General features: G+C 39.4%; 1 protein-coding gene across 2 annotated transcripts; it reads left to right on the top strand.

Moving 5' to 3' along the window:
* Positions 1–21,370: 21,370 nt before the first annotated feature.
* LOC122571824 (histone acetyltransferase Tip60) lies at positions 21,371–24,015 on the top strand. Of its 2 annotated transcripts, none has more exons than XR_006318241.1 (5): positions 21,371–21,469; positions 21,573–21,630; positions 22,042–22,110; positions 22,192–23,327; positions 23,408–24,015. XR_006318241.1 is itself a non-coding variant. In XM_043736029.1 (5 exons), exons 1-5 carry the CDS (start codon positions 21,425–21,427, stop codon positions 23,514–23,516), a joined length of 1,362 nt encoding a protein of 453 aa, XP_043591964.1. In that variant the 5' UTR covers positions 21,371–21,424; the 3' UTR covers positions 23,517–24,015. The 2 variants fall into 2 exon arrangements, 1 of the variants encoding a protein (XP_043591964.1); XM_043736029.1 differs by having other exon boundaries at positions 22,192–23,272.
* The last annotated feature ends 209 nt before the right edge of the window (positions 24,016–24,224 follow it).

Genomic DNA, 24,224 nt, shown 5'->3' with positions numbered 1-24,224 from the left:
TTCACGATCCTTTTCTCCCCAAGTTGTTCGTCGTTCCTTTCGCCAGGTAGGCACAGCGGATTTTTAATGGGGCACCGCGGCGTGCTCTCCTTTTTTTCTCCCTCTCCCTCTCTTCGTCCGTGTTCCAGTGGCGTTCGACAGCAACCCCTTCGACCGATGGTTACCTGAGAATCCGTGGTGCAGGCAGAACCAGGCAGATACATAGGTAACGGCCCCCGGGGGTAAAAAGCAACGAGAGGAAAACTGTCCGCGTAGCGAGATTGAAATTCAAATGAGACCGCGAGGATATTCTAATTCCGTGCGGCAACCCCTTTTTTGCATATCGGGACCCACGCAGCTGCCATCCCGGGGACCCAAATTATATACATCTTTTTTCCTCCTTTCTCTTTCCCTTTTTAGGTTCCCTCCCGAAAGAACGTTTCTCTTATATTTTCTTTCTTTTTTTTTATTTTCGTTTCGATATACTCACCTTTGTCGCTCACGTTGCACGCGGCGGTGTTCAGAGCGTTTTTCCCGCTTGCGCCGCCGCGCGTGATCCGCAACAATTGAGAATCGACAGTATTCAAATCCGAAGGCGACGGTAGCTAGCTACCTAAGCCCCCAGGCTTACCGGCTGCCTTCCGCGGATCCGATCGATTTTATGTTGCGGAAAGACGGAACGAGAAAAGAGGGAACACGCCTGGTCCGATACTCGCCGATTATCGCCAGGATATACACCCACGTTCAGAAGTAACAGGACACTTGTGAAAATTTAAGTAAGCCTGAAAGACTGGGAAATTAGCGAAACGCTTAAGAGTGATTATTTCGTCTGGAAGTTTAGGCTATAAATCACAAGTTCAATATCATAATAATAATTCTCTTCTTCTTTATGTATGTACATCGGTTACGTGTTTCGTGATTGCCATTTTCATCAATTCCAATACATGTCTACATTATTACCGTATTTCTTGCTATTTGGTTTCACTCCGTACACGCTACAGATGATTTTACAATATACATTCGGATCTTGAATAGGCTTCTTGGAGTATGCTATCAAACTTAGATTTAGATTAGAAAACTTTATTTTTGAAAATGGATCTTCAAATTTCCGTTCGTTACGAAATGTTTGAAAATCGATTGAAACGCGAATCTGATATTTGCTTCGTGAAAATCCGTAAAATTTCTAGTACATCGTTCGCAGCGTTTAATACTTCCATGAAAACGCGTCAAATACGACGCAAGTACATACATCGATCGCAAAATCTATCAGAATAGATCAGTTTCGATTAAAAGAATATGAAATTTTTCATAATTCGTAATTTCACAAACTTGTTCTAATTTTTCACGTACTAAAAATAAGGCGACGTGAATGTTGATCGAAGATCCACGTTTGGTTGCCTTGAAAAGTCGCTCGTTACAGCTAAATGAAATGATGGCGTGGCAACACATTGTTCAGTGGCTCGTTGCAACTCAAGCGGACGAGAAGATTTATACCGCTGAAGAAAATTTGCCCCGATAAAGTGTTTCCGTGTGCTGTGCTCATGGCGAACGCTTATCGTCTCGTTATTCCGGATTTTGCAGCGAAAGTTAGGCAAGTGAAAGGGAACCGTTTTCATTCATAAATATAACGTTCTTTGACAGATTGATTGTATCTACTTTCCTCGATTCTTATCGATTGATAATTCTCTTCCGTTATTTAATCTTGTACTTGAAAATTATTCTGTATTCATATTGGAGAAAAACTTAAATAGCTCAAGTAGCCGTATTTAATTCAAAGTATTAAATGCACAGTTTGAGAAAGATGTTATTCACTGGGTTATTAATTGGAAAAAGTAGAAGGAAAATTGAATAATTTTTTGATAAAGCATATAGAGTAAACGATTCTTCAATGTTTGAATAAATCAACGTCTCATGTGGATACAGAGTAAAATATATTATCTGAACTTGATATATGCCATCAGCATTCACAATTATTCACTAAAGTATCAATAAAATATTCATGTACGTTGTTGAACAGGTTTTCAACTGCACAGTAAATTGACAATAATAAAAATAAATTATCTGCTTTTGTGAAATTATCATAACATGCTCCAAGATCTTATGTCTGCATAGTAAATGATAATAAACACAGTAGAACAGTGTACGAGACATTTTAACGTGTAAAATGCCTGAGGTGATAATATGTATATAATACGCAAACACCATATGATAAAAAATTGTATTTTATATACACAAAACGCACAAATAAAATAAATAATACATTTTTATTTCACACTTATGTTATAAACATTATATTGCTTATACGGTTTAATATTTACCTCGCAATTTTATGTAGACCCATCCCAATTATCTACTGCTTAATATTCAATGTTTATTCGCTCTTAAAGTAAATGAAAGAACAAAAATAAACCGCCTTCCTTTCATCTTCATATTATAAACAATGTACTTCCTACATAACTTTCTCGAAAGAAAAAGAGAACAGAAAGATACAAGAAGATAAATCAAAAAAATTACGAAAAGAGACGTGTAAACACGGTGGTACATAATCGCGGCGAGTATCTCGCGGCAGCGAGCGTTTTCAATTTTCATAAACGGCCGGAATAATCCCGATAAAAATCCTGTGCAGGTGAAATTCCACGGGACGGTTCGGTGAAAGTCAGTGTGACTTGATGGGCCGCCTACGTGTCCGGGGAGAGAAAAGAACCTTAGATCCAGGACTCAGCGGTAGGAGGCCAGGAGAACGAAGAAAAAGAGAGAAGAAGGAAAGTGCAAACGGCCTAAGGGGGCCGCCGCTTTGCATAATCAAATCCTGCGATGATGTAGCAGAATGCGAAGTACCCCGTCGTCACGGGTGCGCCAAAAAAGGGGCTGAGAATCCCGCGGGCACGCGAGTACTTCGAAAAATGCAGCCTCGTGTTCCCTTCGCAGCCTTGGTTGCCTTTCGACTCGGTCATAAGGCCGTAGCACCCCTTACCAGACATCCAGCCCTTGCAGAATTCCCGGAGTAACCCGGAAACATCTACTCGTTTTGCGACAGAGACACCACGAATTCTTGTTCCGCAGGGCTGACGTGGAAAGAATGGTGAGTCTTCGTTGGTGGCTGATCGAACGCGAAGAGTCGACTGGTAGACATTTCTTTCCCAGCGCCTTTTTGGAATATTGTTCATTATATATATGGAGGTGATTAGGTTTCGACGATCTTCTATCGCAAATGGGTATTTTTGGATAATTGTTTGTTGCAAATGATCGAATATTGGGGTTTGATATCTCTAGTGTATTATTAGGGTTCATAAGCACGTAAATAGTTGGTTTAATTTGGGATGGCATTCGATTTGATTATAGAATTACCGACAGGAAGATTCAGAATGATTTTATATTTTATTAGAACTTGGGAATATCAGGGAATTGTAAGAATATTGTGATAGAATCTATTTTCGTATTTTTAAAAGTTAGTATGCAATAAGAGAATTGATGTCTATGGATTAATTTCGCTATTTAACGAGTACATATTTAATTGCACGTACGATACAATAAAATACATACTATATAAAATATAATAATAATAATAATTCCTACAATCTTTAGAGAGAAATTTTTGGAGAGTTTAAAGGCTTGATTTTGTTACAGAAACTGATGGTGGAGGAAGCATGGCGAAGTTGAGGAACTAAGTCTGGGTTTAACGAAGAGTGATGTTAGGTGTCTTGTAAGTTGTGCGATGGGGTATGTCGGTGAATTTTATGCTTTATATTTCCTTTGAAATTGGTGTACCATGCAAAATAGTTGCAGCTACCAAATTTTGTATTTGAGACATGTTGCTGAAATATATTGTCATTTTGAAATAATTACGTATTTCATAGTATCCGAAAATTTGAAGCGAAAGCTTTAATTTAGAATTGTGTAATTTTAGTACTCAGGTCTTCATTTCTGAAAAAGTAATGTTCAATTTGAGGAAAATTAATTTAAGGAAGAATTTTATATTTCATAAAAGCGAATCACAACATACATATATAAAAATATACAATCTAAAATCTTAATTGACACCGTATCTTAGTCGTTAACCTATCCATCCCCAATAAGAAAAGAAAAATCAACTTGCTCCTGAGAAAGTAAAAACTTCGAAGGGCCAGCAGGCACGTCCGTCGGCATTTGGAAAAGCTTCGGTGTATCAAGACGAAAGAAAACCCCGTGGAATTCCGCAAGAGGCGCGAGGAAATAGGGTGGCTGGCTCGCAGAGTTGGCACGTACCCCCTCGTCAAAATGGACGGGCTAAGCCCGTATAAGTCTAACGGGATTTTCGATCGTGGGCGGGCGGGGTGAGTGCAGGCCGCGGTTCGGTGGTGGCTGTATGTAGGGGAGGAAGGTGTGCGGGGGTTGAACGCGATGGTAAGGGCACTGTGGAAGGGGGTGGCTGGGAGTCCTTCAAGATGGCGGCTATAAGGGATGGTTTAGGGCGCGTGAGGGTTGCGGGTGAGGCAATATATCAGAGCTAGAGGGAGCGAGAGGAAGAGAGATCCTTGTGGAGGGTTGCTTCACCCCCGATGATGGCCGTTACCACCCGCTTCGCTGGTCCTTTCCTCTTCTCTCTCTTTTTCATCTTCCGACCTCGTCTTATCCTTCCTTTTTCCTTTCTCTTCCCTCGCTTCACGTCCGCGTATCGCCTTTTCTGCCTTTGCTCACCCTCGATCAAGACCATCCCCCCTCCCTTTCCCTTAACTCGTCCCAGTGGAGCCCTCGGGTCCGTTCACGAAAGTATAAACGTCAGAGGAGAGTGATGGAAATGGACGAGACGAGGGGGAAGAACGGACGATCGGGAAATAGTGGAAAATCGAATGGTTGAAGGGTGGAAAGTACGAGAAGACTGGGATGGGGGACGACGACAATTCGTTGCTTCCAGGGATTGAAGGCTTTTCGTTCAGCCGGGCTTTCTCTCTTTACCTTTGCCGCGCTGATATCAGGGGCCGATGGAAATATGCCAGCCGGAAGTCGTCGAAACCGGTAGCCGCCGATGCTTGTTGATGGATTCGTGTAAACGTTCCGAAAGGGCTCTCCTCTATCTCCTCGATGAAGGGAAATACGATCGACGATGCGTTTTGTTTCGGAGGTTCGTGGAAATGGCGGTAGTAGGGAATGATGGAACATGGTTGAAAGGAGCTTTATGATTGCTTTAGGAGGAATTAGTTACGTGAACTAGGAAATTGACAATTAACCCTTTTATATATAACATGCAAATGTATGGTTGGTTATTGCTAGATTAGGGATACTCATGGAATTTCATATTTTTATGAATGTAATTAAAGAAACCTATATAGATATTTATTTCATGCAATATGTACTATAATATATATTTTACTTTGGATATTGTTGAATTATTAAATGAGTAATCTAAATATTTCCAGAGAACGCAAATTTCTTAAATATAATTTCTTAAATGTAAAAATCTTACAAATAACGTTGAAAATGGAAATTTCTTATTGAATTGGAAACAGATCTCTTAGGTTATAACACATAAAATGCCCAATTCTGAATGATTCATATTTCACTAGATCCTGAAAGGGATGAAGATATTTATCATTTATAAATATGTGAAAAGGAAAATTCTCACGATACGCTAATACATTAACGAAGGTAAAATTATTTATTAAAAAAAGAGATTTTAAAAATTGATATGACAAAACCTTCGACTTAGCGTATCCACCTCCCTGAATCATTAAAAAAGTGGCTACCATCAAATTCGTATAGATGCACAATAAGGACATGATGCTGCAAACGTTAATCAAAGCGACATATCGAAATCCAAACGTTTGGCGTAAACGTTTGAAACCGCGCGATTTCCAGCTGGCAGAATAATCGTCACGTACAAGTACGTCGTAAATCCAGGCGTACCAAAAGTGGGCTAAGTGTCGCGGCCGGTTAAAAGGCATTATGATAAATTCAGGAGGAATTTATCGTGAGGTCGGTATCACGAAGGACCAACCTCGAAAACGATAAAGATGAAGGCAAAGAAAGCAGAGGGAGGAGAAATAGGCTATAGGAACAAGTTAAAACGAAGAGAGGGAAAGAAACGAACACGCTTATAAAGATTTCAGCTCGCATCCAGTCGCCCCTCGCGACGTATCCAGCAAAGAGGAGCGGTAATGAGCTTCAAATTCCTTCCCCTTGGCATGTACTTTAACCGCGTTTCGCTGCGTTTTTCCGCGGCACGGAGCAGAGAGGTGGAATTCCTAAAAGAAATCAAATCCAGAAAGTAAATGAAAAAAGTAGAAGACAAGATGAAAATAAAGTAAAAGAGAATCAAGAGAATAGCGGTCTGGAAGGGCGTGACAATGGCCGACTCGTTAATCGACGTCGGGATGGAAAACGGGCCGAGGAAATCGCGTATCTCAAAGCGGTGCGAGAACGCGGCAAGAAATTTCCCCGATAAAGGGGAAGAAAAACGAGCGGGGACGAAATCTCGTGGAACGGAATCGCCGGCTTTTTCACCTGCCGATCGTTCCACCCACCTTCCACTGAGGTCCTCGAGAAGCTCGTTTTCATCCCTTCCCTTATAGCTCGAGTGTTTTCGACCACGCCAAATCTCCGGGAAATTCTAAGTGAACGAAGAAGAAAAAAGAAAAAGAGGAGAAAACGTAGAGTGTAGAGAAAGAACCGTAGCAAGAGAAGAATCGTAATCGGTGATCTCTGGTGATCCAGAGAGAGAGAGAGAGAGAGAGAGAGAGAGGAAGTATGAGAAATTATCGAAGAGGAACGAAGAGGAGCGGAGTCTTCGAAGCATAAAAGAAACGGGAGGACCTCGTTTTTATTTCTTCGTCGTATTCCGAATAAACGGGACGGAGAAGGGTATAAGTACACGAGTGATCGAGAAAGATGAAAGAAGGAAGAGAGTCAGAGAGAAACAGAAATGGTTGGAAAAAGATGGGGAAAGAGAACGGGACGAATGAAAAGCTTCAAGCTTGCGGTAAACATCGAGCGTGTAATTCGCTCTTTAAAGAACACTTGGACGATAATTAAGCCGGCATGGGGGCACGCTGCAGCCTGGTGATAAGGGGCGAAAGAAACGCTGGTGCAACGAGGATGGGAACTCAAATCGAAAAGAGACAGAGGAAGGGTGCAGCGGAGGGTGCAGAGGAGAAGCGAAGAGAGGGCGAAACGACGGGTTCCAGGCACCGTTGAAAAGATCTTTTTCCGTTTATTTTTCGTGACCATGGCTCGGAAAGACACGTGGTCTGATTTTAATTAGCACCGGGCTGCACTCACGGCACAGCGCGCGCGCACCCACGGATGTAGAAAGAGAGAGAGAGGAAGAGAGAAAGAGAATCCTCCGGGCTTAGAATTTACCTGTCCCCAGAACTCCGTTCGGTTTCCTTTCCTCTTGGCTACCCCCTCGCTAAATCCGCAAAATATTCCCCGCTACGTTTCTTTGGCCATGTTCTCGCGCTCGGTCAAGAGGGTTAATCCGGCAGCGAAATTCTCGGTTCTTTCTAGCCAAGAGAGACGACAACGGTTTTGATAAACGTTAATTCGCGGCGTTATGCCACGAGGATCGGGAGAACTACGTCAAGGATGTACAATTTTTGGCAGTTGCTAGGCTGAGCAGACTTCTGTGTTCGAATTTCAATGAAAAAGTAAAATACTTTCCATAACATTCAATAAGAAAAATGTTTTCTACTAAGTCTTTATCTTTACCTTTTTAATTCTATTCACAAAAATATGAATTTTAAATATCCGCGATCTAATTATTAATAATCCAAAATGCATTTTTCACGTGTCTTTTTTCTAGAGAATATATATTACGATTAAGTTTAAGACCAATTTTGAAAGTAAATAAGCAAGTGATCAGATACTTTCGAACAATAGTATACCCTTTTACCTGTTCATATCACTCTCATAAAATTTTCTCTTAACTAGAGAACCGAGAATAATAGTAGTCAGTTCATCGCCATGTTTCATAAAATAGCGTTCTGTGATTATTGTCATAAAAAATTTATTATATTTTTTAAATCATGAAAATGTATCGCGTCAGAGAGTAAACATTTCTAAACCGTAGTGTACATAAATGAAATATAACGAAAGCTACATTATTGTTAATTAAAATCCATTACCTAATCCATTTAGTCAAATCAGTTTCCATATATTACATCATAAATCATTATAGTAGATCATCACCATCCTTTCAGAATCACCTCCAATCCCCAACTCCTACAACTTCCCTACACATAACCCACCCTCCCAACAAAAAAACTCAAATTTCCCCCAGTTAACTTTACGTACAGGTAAATGTGAAACTCCGCCACATTAGCAAAGCCCGGCGAACAGAGATCGACACGTTATTCAGAATCGAATAACGAGTATCAACGAGAGCAAATTGCGTGTCCGTCTCCTCTTTCTTTCTCCCAGCTTCTACCCTCTCTGTCAGGTAAAAAAAAAAAAAAAGAAAACAAAAGGGTGACGACTCCCGGTGGCTTTTCTTCCCCCGTTCGGTGAGCAGGGGGTGGGCGCGATGCTAGGGGTTGAATCGTCGCGCTCACCGACGTTTTATACGTCGTCGGGTTTCATGCGACGGCGGTAATTTTTTTATTAGCTTGAAAACCACTCGACTCGTCGTCGTCGTCGTCGTCGTCAACGTCGTCGTTGGCGTCGCCGTGGTCGTCGTTGGTGATCGTTGTGCCGCTGTTAGTCGGTGAGACTCGCCTTCCAAACAGGGTTGGAAAAAAATCGTCCAACTTCGTCTTTCCGAGTAGACACTCGTTTTCCTCTCTTTTTTTATCTTTCTTGCACCCTACCATGAGCGTCCCTTCGCCCTTCACAGTCACCCCCTTCGCCGTGGATCGTCGAACGGTGAAAAGAAGCACGCGTTCATTTGCCTTATTAAGTAGTTTTGCAGGAATTAAAAGCGTGTCGCTTTGTCGTAGTTCGCCCTCCCCATTGTTCCGTTCTCGTGGACTCGTTCCGTTCGTTTGTTTCTGGCAAGAAGTGCTGACGAAAAACCTTGAAAAAGTTCCCGCCAGGCCAGCCACTTTTCCCGGGACACGGTGAGCCCTGCGTTTTAAGAGTTGCGAATGACCAACCTCATTTACGGCGGCTTCTTTGCCTTCGAACACCCGGTCTCCGGGTAATGCACGACTCTCTTGTTTTGACGTTATTGATCACTGCTTGAATGGGTTTAGGGTGGCTTTTTGTTAGATTGTTTTAAGACGCTGGCTTTGTAGAAGTGGATATGTATAATTCTTTGGTAGAACACTTTTTTCTTGATACAGATTTCACAGATTTATACATTATATGTTTACAGATGTAGATATAATTAATTTGTGAGGTGTTTTTCTTTCTTAGCTGTTTTGTTTCATTCTTTATATCTAGTCAAAGATAATCTGATATGATGAAAATAATTTCAATTGATAATACAATCGATAGTATAAATTCAATAAATATCACATTCACTAAATGATACAAAATATTTATTCAAGTGTTATTAAATGTTACAGCAACAAATAATGAAATTAGTAGTAAACTGTTACATCGAATAGAAAAAAGATATATCGAATTCTACATCAAATTTTAATACGTTATGTTAGGTGACGTAAAGAAGTTCTGTTCCTTTCTGGTTTAATACTATACTTTCTTCTTGCATGACGACAGAACCCGTTTTCCATGAAAAATCGGCACCTTTGAACCTGACCTATATAATTTTTAACGCGCGTGCCGACTTCAACTGAGGTGAAATTGAAATACTTTTGCCGACAGGTGACGGTATTAAGAACTTAAGACTTCGAACAACCCCTTTCCGGTTCTACTGGTGCTTAGAAACTCTTACAGCGCAATAAACTTGTTTCGTGTACACGCGCCGTCCATGATAATGAATCGTGGAAACGCGTGCGCGGAAATACCATATTCTTTCATCGTCACTAAAGTATTTGTCTGATAACGTGTTAGAAAAAACTGATAACCACTTGCTCTTAAAGAAAAATGAGATACATTTATTTCTGTAATAACTCACGAACAAGGAGAATACTGATATTATTTATATATTATAGTAGTAGTCTTAATTTTTAATATAGTAATTATCCGTTCCATAATATATATATAATTTCATAATATATTTATATATTTCAGTTGCAATTAAATTCTCTTTATATTATATAATGAAATTATTACATTGAAGTTATAAATAATTATATAATTAATACCAAGTTTCATATGATATTTTTCATTCAAATTTCACCTTTTCTGACACTACGAATACCATCTCAAAATAGCCAATTCGTAGCTCTATAAATATACATTATAAATGTATATTTTCAAAGATTTGAATGATTTTCTCCAAAATATATTTGACTCGCCTCTTGTCCTATATCCTCTTTGATATATCTTCTATTTTGATTTCTTTGGTAGAAACGTCATATACTTTAGTCGTCGGTAATACCAGCGTCAATACTTGTTGCATAAAGAAGTAATTTAGAATCACACGATATGGAAAATGAGAAACTTGTTGCACGTGGAATTTTCATTTTAACTCAATTGGAAGGTAACAAGATGATCTCTAATTTCGTCTCTCAAGCTTTTTTTAAATTAAAGTAATTTTAATATACCATTTATTTAAGTTTCCTTGATAAAATTAATTTACTCTTCGTAAGAAGAAATTATCAAAGGAAACAAATGCATAGTAATCGAACGTTCCACCTACTTATATGTCAAATAATTAATGGGAAACGTAATGTTCGTCAAAGGAAACCCTCGCACCGGTTCGACTTAAGGTAAAGGCTGACAGGAGAATTTGTACAAAGGACAATTTTTACCGTCGATCACGACATATCGTCCTATCAGGACGACAGGCACAGAAGCCACCCTCCAGTTGGCTCTTAGTATTAATGCAAAGGAAGCCCTTGCCTCCCTGGCTCGCAATCACCGACATAAATAAATCGACCTCCCCGTCTATTTCTCTCCCCCTCGCGTCGGCCCAGAATCCCTGTACTCGATCAGACATCGAAATACGTCCGCATAAAAAGGAGAAGAAGAACCGATCGAGGAGAGGACCGATTGTTCCACTCGTGTAGATCGGATCTGTCGTTAAGCCACGCTTACTCTCTGCCAATCCCACGGACGATCTGTAATCAGAACGACGTTCGCGATTTATTTCAGACGATTTTATCGCTGATACAACGTCACGCAATATGCTCAACCGTTATTAACCATTGAGGATCGAATCTTGGAACTTTAACGATGATTTTAGGCATTTAGAAATTATTTTGTTGGGCTATACGAAATTTGATTTATACTTAATAATTGCTTCTTTAAAAGTATCATATTTGTATTGAAATTATTCAGAGACGAATTTATCGAAAATAGGAGAAGATAATTATTTCTTATTTCACATTGTTAGTTGTATTTACGCAGGATATATTTATAAATATTAAATGAGACACTCGATTCAAGGCATCGTATAATTAACCACTTGAGGCAAGTATTTATCAAAGTCAGAAGAAGAGAATTACATACTTCTCATTTCTAATTCAGCCGCAGAAAGTATTTTAAAATGCTCGAAGAAAATGATATTCAGATTTTCTATACATTTGTACCTTTCATCATTTTTTAATTATACTTGAATTAAATAAAGATAAAAGTTCTAATTACTACGTGACTGGATATAACTTTAAATAAATTTAAAACGATAATGTCTATGTTCCACTTTCAAATTTATGAAACTAAAATGAAACTAAAAATGATTCCATAATAACATTTCATTTTTAACATTTATATTACTATAAACATCATGTAATTAACGTCACTGTGATTATTAAGTAGTTAAATTCCCACATTAATTCCTTTAATTTCACGATGGCCACAAGTTGCTCTTTAAGGCCGAGCGGTTCGCAAGAAAAAAAGAGTATAGAGCGTCTTAAGTGAAAACGAAAGCGTCTTTAGAATCGACTTCGCGCGCAGCAACGATAATTCATCGAAAGAAACTGGGGCCGAAGTAACTAAGATAAATTTTTGTCCAATGGCGGTTTCACCGTAGGATGGAGAAACTGGCAACTTGCAGAGGTGAACGTTCACGATGAGCATTTAAACAGCAGCTTCCATCGTTAGTCTACGAGCCATTAAGTAAATTATGCAAGTCCTGCCTCCGGAGTCCTTGGACCGGTGGAAGCGTAAACTTTGACCGTCGCCGTTGAATCGAGGCCGATCAAATTGTTTTTCATCTCCTTAATCCTCCTCCCACCACTACGAACACTCTTTCAAACTTATATTACCGCGCTTTCGACTTTCCGGGGGAAGTGTGTCTAGTGGTACTCGATTCGATCGAACAAGATCTCAACGAATAAGAAAGAGACACGATCGAATTGTTTCTCGTTACGAGATTTTGTTGCGGAGAGATAGATATGAAATGTTAACTTGTTGCTTAATGATCTTGAGCTATACTTCAGATCTTGATATAGATCTTGATAGGTAGCAATGTGATTTGATAGTTTGTGGTAGATGGTTTAGGGGTTGGCAAACATTGGATTTGTTGAAGTGTATGACGATCTAAAAGAATTTTGTTTACGTTGTAATATTAATTGTACCGGCTACGAATGAAGTTTTTTGTGTATAATATCAATTATGTTATATGTTCGCCATAATTTATTACGCTCGTCATGTTGAATGAATTATTATTCGTGTCACGTGAATAAGGCAACAGGTTGTGAAACATAAAAAAAGGTTAAAATCGTTACGAAGCTTATGCAGTTCTTAACATCACGTAGATACATCCTTTTTTAACCTTTCACGTTCCCAAAATCTGCTAACATTCAAACACTCTAAAATTATCCTCTCATAGAATTAACAACCGTTCCATCGAATAAAATACGAGCAATCCAGCTCTTACTCATCGCAGAAAGCAATTTTTCCGCTTGATCCTTTGATCCCGATTTCCATACCGTGGTCAATTCACCGGTTCGGATCTACAGCGGATTATCAGCAACCGACCGTCAAGCACGGTCACAAGAGGGTCGTTACCGTGGCAGCCTCGCGACTTAACTCCCGGCAATTAATCTCCCCGCGCTAATTATTTAGCCGGTTAGCAGGAGTTCCGTGCGGCCGAACGTAGTTCCGTTATCAGATGTAGTAGGGGTTCGTTCGAGAGGGATCGCGAATAAGTCGGTGCAGGAGGATGAGGTGGAAACTACAAGGGAGGATGGAAGCTCGACGTGGGACGTCGCGGGGGTGATACGGGAAGAGAGGTAGCGCGCGGTTGAGGTTCAGTCGTGCTCAGGAGGATACACGAGGGGTTGAGGCTCGCGCAAGAGTAAATTGATTAGAATTAAAGGGTTGGCTGGCAGGTGCTGCTGCCGGGTTACTACGGACCATAAGAGAGAGAGGTCGACTCATGCGACGAGAGGGTGAGAGAAGCAGAGCTGAGGAACCATAGAGAACATAGGAACAGAGAGATACGAGGGAGGAAGGGAGCTAGGGTACAACGGTGACCACAGCCTCGACGCTGATTGGTCGAGTCAAGTTTGTGGCAAGATGGCTGGCTGGTACTGGTGGTGCTGCTGCTGCTGCTTCTCTCTGCCGTTCTCTTCTTCTGTCTCGCTCTCTAACCCTCTCCCACCCTCTCTTCCATCGTACTAGGCAGCAGCCCGTACTCCAGTTTCTTCTCCAGTTCACCTCAACCTCCTCCTGTGTGCCTCGTCCTCAGGCTTCTCTCTTCCCATCGTACTAGGTTCCCTTCTACGGCGGTCTCTAAGATGCTTTATCTATGTGCCAAATAGATGTATGTACGTGTACACGCCTGTTCGAAACAATGCCGGGCGTGCAACCACCCCCGAGCTGCTACCAGCCACCCTTTCTGCGAGCACTACACTACCAGCGGGTCTCTCTGCCTCTTACCTCTACCATCGTTCCACACCCGCCTCCTGGCCCCTGTCCTTTTCCTCCTTGCCCTATCATCCCTTGCGTGCTCTCTCGCCTCAACCCTTACCACCCACATCCACCTCTTTTCTCTCGCCCAACCAACCACCCACCCCTGCGTCGACATCGTCACCATTTCTGCCAACGTTCTCCGGGTCCTCCCGATCCTCCCCTCCTATCCACATCGCTTTCGTGTCCCTCGTCATCGTCATCTTCGTTCCTTCCTGCCGTACCCTTGCTCCCTCCCTCTGTGTCTTCCTTTCTCTTCTCGTTTCTCTGTTAGCGTCGCGTCCTATTTCCATCCCGCTGTTTCCACCCCTCGGCCACGATGTTCGGCCCGCGTTCGGCCCCCAGCCATCCGCGAATGCGAGAATACCGAGCCGGCCTCAAAGAGAATGCGATAATACGAAGAACTTCGACTAATGAGTTAATAGTTGGTGCCTCACGTTATACCGTCACACCGCGGGTACTTTATTCAACGTCGCCCCGAGCAACGAGATTATAACGCGGGGGCGGTTGTGAAATACACGTACAGTTTGCTTTCAATGTTTTAAGCGTGTGTACAGTGTACATGTGTATATATATATATGTTGAATATGTTAGTGTCCATGAATACATAGGTGAAAGGTATAAGTACATTGTTAAGAAATGTAAGTAGAGCCACGGATAATCGGAGAAAATCGTGTCAGCGAGTTTTCACTTTCGTCAACCGGGTGTCGGTCACCTTTTTGCCGCCACGTTAATTGACCCCCGTTCCACCGTCGCTGAATTTTATCTCCGTTGTCGGGAAATTCGTTTCCAGCGAGGCAGGGGTTGATATTAAAATCGTGGTAAGGGAGCTCAGATACCCGGCGAGGATTACCCATTATCGAATCGACGACGAACGTGTTTTATTGGGAAATGGGAATGATTTAACAAAGATCCTGGCGCATGTCGCGATTAAAGTTGTAGGTTGGATTCTGGTCGATTGGTTCTACATGTATGTTGATTGGATGCTGGTTATTCGAGATGTCTTTCGTGCTTCATATTTCTTTTTTATTAATATTGTTCGTATTTTCTTTTTATTGGACATTTAAAATCTCAATGGAAATTGTTGCATGAATACGTTTGTATACATATGTTATATATATATTTGTATACACACACACACATTGATACACATTATCTGTATTCATACAAGTACATAACTGGCACTTGTACGATATTTATCTTAAAAATCATTAAAAATATCTCCAAACTTGTTGTTTTGTCCAAAATTATTTGATAAACCAAGATTTACGAACACTTAGAAAATTCAAATTAACATTAATGTCCAAGCTCTTTGTTATTACTTTAATACCATTTGATCTTAACGAGGCATAGTCGTTTTCCCTACGTTATTCCTAAAATGAAAATAATAATATACCCAATTGCAATAATTCGTTATATTAAACTACTATCTTGTTTCTTTATATCAGATAAAATTTGCCGCTACCTAATGTAAGATAATTGAATGTAGCCGGCCTACAAACACTAATAGATAAACACATCTATCCCGTACTTTGTTCAAAGAAGATAAAAAATAGCTGAGCGAAAAAAAAGAAGAATAAGGAAAGGTGAAATATAAGATATAAACATTAGAAAAATAAGAATAAACGAAAGTAAAGTTTCTCTAGAAAAAACTTCCATGAAGCTAATCGAAAAGTCGGCGACGCGTATAGCGTTCCGTAAACGAGTTAATCATTGGCAGTTCGTGATCGAGGGAATTTAAAAACAAGCGACTCACGGGCAATAGGCCCGGCTGGTCTAAGAGAGAGAGAGAGAGAGAGAGATCGTTCTCGAATTTACATTTCTAACCGCGGCTAAGAAACGGCGCGTTATGGAGATTGCGAAGGTAAACTGCGCGATATCAGCATATCAAACGGCCTCTTTGAGCAGGCTCTCGGCGGGCGAGCGTGTCGGCGACAGCCGCGGGGCGCTTTTTAAAACGCGCGGCCCGCAGAAAACTCTCGGGCTGGTTTCGAGTGTGTGCACACCCGTGTCGTGTCGTGTCGTGTCGTGCCGTGTCGTGTCGATTCGTCGTAGCCGTCAAGCCACGTGTCGAGGATAAAAAGAGCCGAGCCGTCAGCGCGAGAAAAGTGCAACCAATAATTTTATTTTCCGCGATAAAGCACGGGCTCTCATCGCGGCGACGTTCCAGGGTGGCACGACTGTGGAAAGGAGGCGGTGGGTCGCGTATCTTTAGTAAGTAAACAGAGCGCCTTATGAATTTTAAGCAGCGCGACGAGGAAAGTACGTCGACCTTCTTCTTCTTCTTCTTATCTGACCTTCTTCCTCCTATCTCTGCCTCCTCTTTCGACATCGTTTCATGTTCTCATTCAACTTCTTCGTCATCTCCCTCCTCTCCCTTTGTCGTGCTTTTCAATAATTTAATGAGAACGAGTAAAAGTAGATAAGTAAGCTGTAAAGGTACGTATATGGAAAACTAGTGACTCGGAGAGGTGTGAAATATCTAATAAAAGTGCAAAGTTAGAGAAATTCAATGTAAATTTAATATTTGCCATTGTTTCGAAGTGTATGGTTAAATGATTGAAATAACAGTTTCATGTTTGCGCTTGTGCCAAAGTGCAAAGTTGGACAATTCCAATGCAAGGTTAGACATTTCGAAAACCTTTAAACTCTATCAAAAACGATGTCTGATATTCATGAAACAATAGTTTCATCTATTTTGGGAAAAAATGGATTTTGCAATAAAAAATACGATTCTAAATATTGAAGCCATGTCTATACCGAATAGAAGTCTAAAAACAACATGTGTTACAATATTAGATGGTCATCCTAATTCCTTGATGCAAAACCAATAGAAAATATTTGATCTGTAATGAAGTATATATAAATTTAAAAGGAAACATGTCTTGACGTTGGAGATACTATAGAATTTCTCTGCAGCCATAAAGAAAATCATATTTTCTTAATTTTTAACGAAAACGATCAGAGGTAACTATTAGAAAAACTAGTTTATTAGATTTATTAAAAAGTAATTTATTAGATACGATAAGTACGTGTCGGTTTTTTCTTCGTTTAATCTTCGAGCGGGACAACAGCTAGTCTCTGGTGAACTACGCGTACACAGACTGCGTGCAGACACGATTAACGAGGCTAGAGAAGCAGAGAACTCTGTCCCCTTTGAGGTGAACGCGCGGTTTGCTCTAGGAGGGTGAAACCGTGCGTATGCGAAAAAGTTTCCCGCGAAGAGGTCAGTCGTTACGCGGGTCGCCACCGCGAACCAAGAGTTCGCGTAGGCTAAAGATGGTGGATGTCGTTCCTCATTTATGACAGCATTTCGACGTCTTTGAGCGAGACACTGCTTCTCGTTTTAGCAATGCTCGATATAGTTTTCACGAGGTCGACGAACCTTTCCTCAAAACTGACGAAGAATTTAGTTCCATGGAGATCAATTCTTTCTTTCTTTTTTTTTTTTTTTAAGTTAAAACAAATAAATATATAAATACTCAGAATTAAATTCCACCAAAATATAGCTTTTCCTTAAACATCGCAATCATTCGAACATGCCAAAAATAAATACGGAATGAACAATCCTCGGACTCCACTTCTACGAAACCATTCTCACAAAAAAAAAACCATTAATTGAATTTCCTAGTCCAATAACTATCCTCGATTTAATAAAAATATATAGAAATAAAAGTTTTCCAATCAAAGAAAAAAAGTCAGTCTCCCAGGAAATGATGCATCGTATCGCAACACAAAACACAAAATATCGGATATCGTGCGGGAGACGAGTTTCCGAGGAAGCATGTCGACTCTCTCCCCGGTGGATTTTCCGTGAGAGTGGGCGGTCATGCGGCGTTGTTTTGATATTGATCTCCGGATACAACACCGTCTAAGCATTCTAATGGCAAGGGACGAGGATTCTGCGCGCTGCATGGCGCACGTGTTTCTAATGATTTTAGTGGTACCGAGGTCTACCTACGGGCAATGTATAGTTATAGTCGGCTACGAACACGTATTACATCCACTCCGCCGGGGCACCGTGTAATATGTCGGAATTGCGGAAAGGGGTAACGCGGCCTGGAAGGCGGAGAAGGCCCGCGAGGACGGTCTTGCGGGATTCTTAATGGCAAAAGGCCTCCGAGGTAACACTACGGCTATTAAACGCAGACCCTGGTACTCTACCTCTTCTCTCTCTTTCCCTCTCTCTCCTTTCTTACCTCTAACGATATATCCTTCTTTCTCTTTCAAGTTACCTACGTCGTGTATATCGAGGGTAGTTTTTCAGTTCCGTGGCGTGCATTGGAATGCAATGGAATATGTCATTTATCCGTACAGATGGTAGAGTGTTTTGATGGATGATGAGGTATCGTGTGGTACGTTTGGTTTTTGAGGTTGTAGTAGAAAAATGGAATGGGTTATGAGTATTTGATGAACGAGGAATGACAGTAAATTGCAGATGTTACTTCAATAATTTATATTATAGTTTGAACACTCTTGCGATTTTGTTAATCATCGAAAAGAAGTTTTGTCACATCATAATCACGTTATAATTTTGACACGTATTTTCCACTTATCATGTTCTCTTCAAATATATCTAAGAATTTCTAGAAATAATTAACAAGCACAGTAGCCGTAAAATCATACGTTATAACTATCAGTTACTAGCGATATCGATAATAAAATGTAAATAATACTGACAGTATAATAAACTCTGTTATCAGAAATCATAGCTCTAATAATTACCATTGCCTATAACTATCGTAATTACTTTATACAGTGCAATTAATTCCAATTTATGTACCTTATTTTCTCAATCGTCCCATGTTTCAAGCTTCATTACGCTCTTAATCGGCCATCGATCAATCATTAATAATAATTAATATACATTAGAATAGGCTATGAAACTCGTAAGAAAACGAACCAAGAGGAAAGATACACGGATACTGGAAGATCGCGAACGCAAGGATAAGTAACGAAAATGTAAAGCCCGGATGAACCGCGCTCATCCCCTTTGGCGTCGGCGTTTGACGCGACCGCTGAAATTTTTACTTCGTTCGATTTGGTCTTTCGGGGATTCCCCGCCCTCTGATTGGTGGACTCTGGCCACGCCCTGCATATAAGGGTGGCTTGCTCGCCGGAGCACTATCAACCCTTATGTATGCCCGATGTGAGTACACTTATGTGTACGGGGTACATATATGTAACCGGTGCAGATTTCGCGCGTACATATATGTATCCAGGGTGAAGTACATAGGCGTAGGAACGTGTGTACACCCCTGGGGTGGGGCTCTCGCAGGACTGCTGCGGGAGGCAGCCGACGGTGAACACTCGATACGACACGGTCGATCGAACCAGTCGTAATTTTAGTATGAAACTGTTATCTAAAAATGAACGACTCAACGACACTCGCTATTCTTTTCGCGAAACTCTCGCGGGACTCGAGAGACGTGGGAGTGGGATAACTGGAATCGAAGGTTCTAATACTTTTTGCCGATACTTGAGACAAGAGGAGTATACATAGATATAAAGGGTGAAGTTAAATTAGAAGTTATATAGATATATATACACCTCCGCTTCAAAATCTTAGGACACTTTTTACTTTTAATAAAACTATAGCATTTGATTTTAAATTACACGCACGTTTGAATAAAATTGTTATTATATTATGACGTCGTTATGTATATGTCAATATGTCAGTAATATATACGTTTTCTTTTTATCAAAGGAATATTTCTTGATGTTTCTGTTGTGTGCTCAATTTTCTTCAATTTTGAAACTGATCTATCGAGTGTCTTAAGACTTGCGAATGGTAATGTATCTGTGTAGTTTGTACTTTAGATAATGTACCTTAGAGTTTCTATTTTAGGTATACAGTATGTTTCAACGAGATGTGATTGGATAGAAATTTTAATATAAATTGATTATAGATATGATGCTGATACTCGGTTCTGGAAAAATGCATACATATAAGGACGTTGTTGAATTAGGAGTTATAATTTAAGTATCCAGGATGTTTCAAGGAGGTTTCAAGATAAATTTGGATTATAAAATTTTTAATAATTAAGGTATATTAATTTATCATTTTTAACACATGAAAAAAGAATATAGTTACCATTTTCATGTATTAAGAATTTTCTTTTAAAAAAGAAGGCAATAAAATGGTTATAATATAAAAATTTTGTAATTCCTTAACACTACATATTGGAACAACGAGTGAGAGTCTATTAAAAACCCGATTAGCCTCACAGACGTCGACTTTATTGCCCGTAATTAATCGGTATAAATAACGTCATTGAAATAAAGGTAGTGGGTTGGTAAGTAACATCGGAAATTTCAACGATGTTTCAAGTATGACTTCGCATTAGTGGCCGGATACACGGAAAGGGTATTTACGTAATCTCGCGGGCGCTGGATTGTTTTGTGCGCTGAATTGAATAGAATAAGATGTCACTTCACCAGGGAAGAGAATATTTTCATGCTGGGAATATTTTATACGAAATTTATGCCTCAGAGGGATAGACAGAGAACGTGGGAAGGAACTTACCGTGTCTACGTATAGATATTACTATTTTACAGCGGACGGAGTAGAATAAGATGTCACCTCAAATTGTCTCGAGTGACTAAAATAGCTTTACGTTACAAACCTTAAAAGCAACGACGAAGACACCAGCCAAAGGAGACTCGTATGAAATACACGCGCGAAACGGTGCGGCGTTACTCTAAATTCACCTGTTTCCAAATGATATGCATTTCAGAATTAATTGCGTGCAAGTGCGAGCATCTTTCATGATGTATCGCTGTAACCCCGCTACTCACCTCCGTATCTTCCTTTGAATTATTCTTACTTAATTACGTCGCATATGCACCTCGACGACCCATCATATTATTAAGGGGGATTTTATTTGATGTCACTCACGAGTACGAGTTTCCATTATATTTCCCTTTTACCTCCCTCTCAGATATTAATAAATTATACTTTACACCCCTTAGTTTTCGTATCTAATTTTGAATTTGTCAAAACTTGAGGTATTTACATCTATCTTGGATATAAATTTAATGTGACATCTTTGTTGGAATGGCAAAAGAGTATAAGTCAAATTTTTGTCAAAAAAAGCTACGCTAATATATTCTACATTGCTGTCTATGCTACATTATGGTATTATTAGAAGTGTTTTTCTGAAAAATTAATAATTTTATTATACTATATACTTTATTATACTTTATAATATCTACTATAATTTTACACAGTGATATGTGTATAATAGTTATATAATATTTTCTTTATTATTGTATATACTATTATATCATGTTACTATTTTAATAAAAAGTAATGAAATAAAAAGAGCGACTAATTTTGTAGTGCTTTGAGCTTAGAACGAATTTCGCGGGCATCGTAAATATTTCGATATTCGACGGAGATATTTCGATTGAAATGTTTCGATAGTGCGGGAAATGATTTGAATCTAGTTCTTCTTATGTACGAAGCCGATAGAGGAGCGCTCGCGCTAGTGTCGTGAATGCTTCAAAACAAAATAGTGTTCGGTAGAAAGTTTCTTCAATTGTGATTAAAATGATTGAGGAACACGACGAACGTGAAACAATATGCGACTCAGTGGTAAATATTACGATCTACTAAACACGATAACGTTAATATTTTCTTAGTGAGAAGTCGGTAGTTACGATATTTGAATGTTATAAGGTCCTAACCTTACTTTCAGAATTCATTGGTGGAAGGCTGTCGTTTACCAGTCAGAATGCACGGGACGGATGATTGGCGTGAGTAAAATATCTATTTGCATTCTTGTTCTTTAGTCATATGATGATCTGTTTTGAGAAAATCGTGATTTTTTCCTCTAAATCATGTATGACATTTTATATAATAAAGACCATTTAGAAAGCGTATCACTGGTTCGCATTATTGAACCATTTCATAGACACATGGATATTTCTGTTGATTAATGTCGTTAAAACCGTATCCTGAATATAGGAAATATATTTAATAAAATATTGGCGTTCATTTATCATACATTATGTTTATTTCAACTTTTAGGTTATGTTTAGGTATCTCGGACAGTAATAGATTGTGTACATTCGGTCTTTTATTGTTTCTTCAGGAGTGCATTATGACTCCATTTATTTAGGTGTAATAATGAGAGTTTATCAAAACTGTCCTTTTGTCATCCACAGCTCTTGCTGAAATCATCAGTGTTAAAGACGTACATGGTGTCAAGTGTTATTATGTTCACTATGTAGATTGTAAGTATAATGGGAATTAAGAAGAGAGCTGTTGTATGTATGTACGTAGACAACCATTTAACTAAATGTGCAATATTTTAGTCAATAAACGATTAGATGAATGGGTTACGGAAGATTGTTTGGACACTCGGAAAGTTCAATACCCTCGTCGAGATGGAACCACACCAGGAACTGGGGCAGCAACCCCCAAAAAACAAGCACCCAGTAGACCTCCTAGTCCTAGCAGCCTTAGTAATGAACCAGTTAATGGTTCTGCAGTTTTACAAGCTGCATTACAGAAAAAAATGTCTAGAAAGAGAAAGGCAACATTTATAGAAAATGAGGATTCTCAGGATGGTCCACCACAGACACCTGGTCCAAGACCAACTGGATCATTGGTTGCGCATCACCACGATGATATAGTTACTAGAATGAAAAATGTAGAACTAATAGAATTAGGTCGTCATAGAATAAGACCCTGGTATTTTAGCCCTTATCCACAAGAAATGGTAAACCTACCGTGTATATATATCTGTGAATTCTGTCTGAAGTATAGAAAAAGTCGAAAATGCCTGGAGCGACATTTAGCAAAGTGTAATTTAAGACATCCACCTGGCAATGAGATATATAGAAAAGGCTCAATATCATTTTTCGAAATTGACGGCCGAAAGAACAAAAATTATGCACAAAACCTTTGTCTACTAGCAAAATTATTTTTGGATCATAAAACGCTTTACTATGATACAGATCCTTTCTTGTTTTATGTAATGACAGATTTTGACAGTAGAGGATTCCATATAGTTGGTTATTTCTCAAAAGAGAAAGAATCGACTGAGGATCATAACGTAGCTTGTATTCTTACACTACCGCCGTATCAAAGAAGGGGCTATGGAAAATTACTGATAGAATTCTCATACGAGCTATCCAAATTCGAAGGTAAAACAGGTTCACCTGAAAAACCTCTATCAGACTTGGGATTGCTGTCTTATAGAAGTTACTGGGCACATACCATATTGGACATTCTGTTGAATATAAAGCCATTAGTAGAAAATGAGAAGCCTCAGATTACGATAAGTGAAATATGTGAGCTGACCTCGATTAAGAAAGAAGACGTGATATCGACGCTTCAGAACTTGAATCTCATTAATTACTACAAAGGACAATATATTGTTACATTGAATAGGTAATTGGCTAAATAGTCAATGCGTCGTTAGGAAAAAAAACGAGTCGTGCAGACAGTTTGTATAGATATTTCGCTTCTTTCCAAATACAGAGGATTTCTTCCAATATGTCACTGACAAAACATGTTTATTCACAGGGAGATTATCGAGCAACACGCAGCTGCAATGGAAAAGAGGCAAATCAGGATAGATCCTAAGTGTCTTCATTGGACACCAAAAGACTGGAGTGTTAGGGCAAAATGGTGAAGTGACATTCAAAATCGACAATAAGATTATGTTAATTCGTCTCTAAGTGATTTTCAGAATCCCCTGAAAGCGTGACCATTGTACCATTTATTCAATGTAGATACAAAAACTGTATATAATATATCCGACCATACTGGTCTGCGTTTTTTAATAAGACTGTCAAGCTTTGCACGCGACTGCAATGATTAAAAGTGACAAATTGAAAACGAAAAAGAACACGGAAGTAATAATAATTTTTACGTTTGCATGCGTATCTCGATTACGCAGTATACCGAACAACCATGTTCACCGAATATTTTATGTGATAAGAGAAAAGTATCTATTAACCCTTAGAGTGCTGAATACTCGGGGCCTATGCGGTCCGTACAAACGGCACGCGGCCAGCGCTGACGATCGCTGTGGACTGAATACTTTTTCGCTAGATTGAACTCTGTTGATTGACTATTCAAAGCGCAAATCGTAATAAGTTATAGTAATTCTTTTGCACGAGATTAAATGATTCAAGAAATATATATCTTATATATTATATATAAATATAATATATATATATAAATATATATCTTTTAGCATTAATTATTTATTATAAACGTTGAAATTTACAATAAACTAGAATTTGGGTAGTAAACTAGAAAACTAAATTTAGTAAATATAACACAAGTTAATAATTCAGTTGTGCAATTACTAGTTGTATTTTTGCTAAAGGATCGT

Source organism: Bombus pyrosoma, linkage group LG10 (assembly GCF_014825855.1).
Source record: "Bombus pyrosoma isolate SC7728 linkage group LG10, ASM1482585v1, whole genome shotgun sequence".
In the NCBI taxonomy this organism is placed as follows: Eukaryota; Metazoa; Arthropoda; class Insecta; order Hymenoptera; family Apidae; genus Bombus; species Bombus pyrosoma.
Note: the sequence above shows the minus strand (reverse complement) of the source record. Positions and strands in the feature narration are given on the sequence as shown.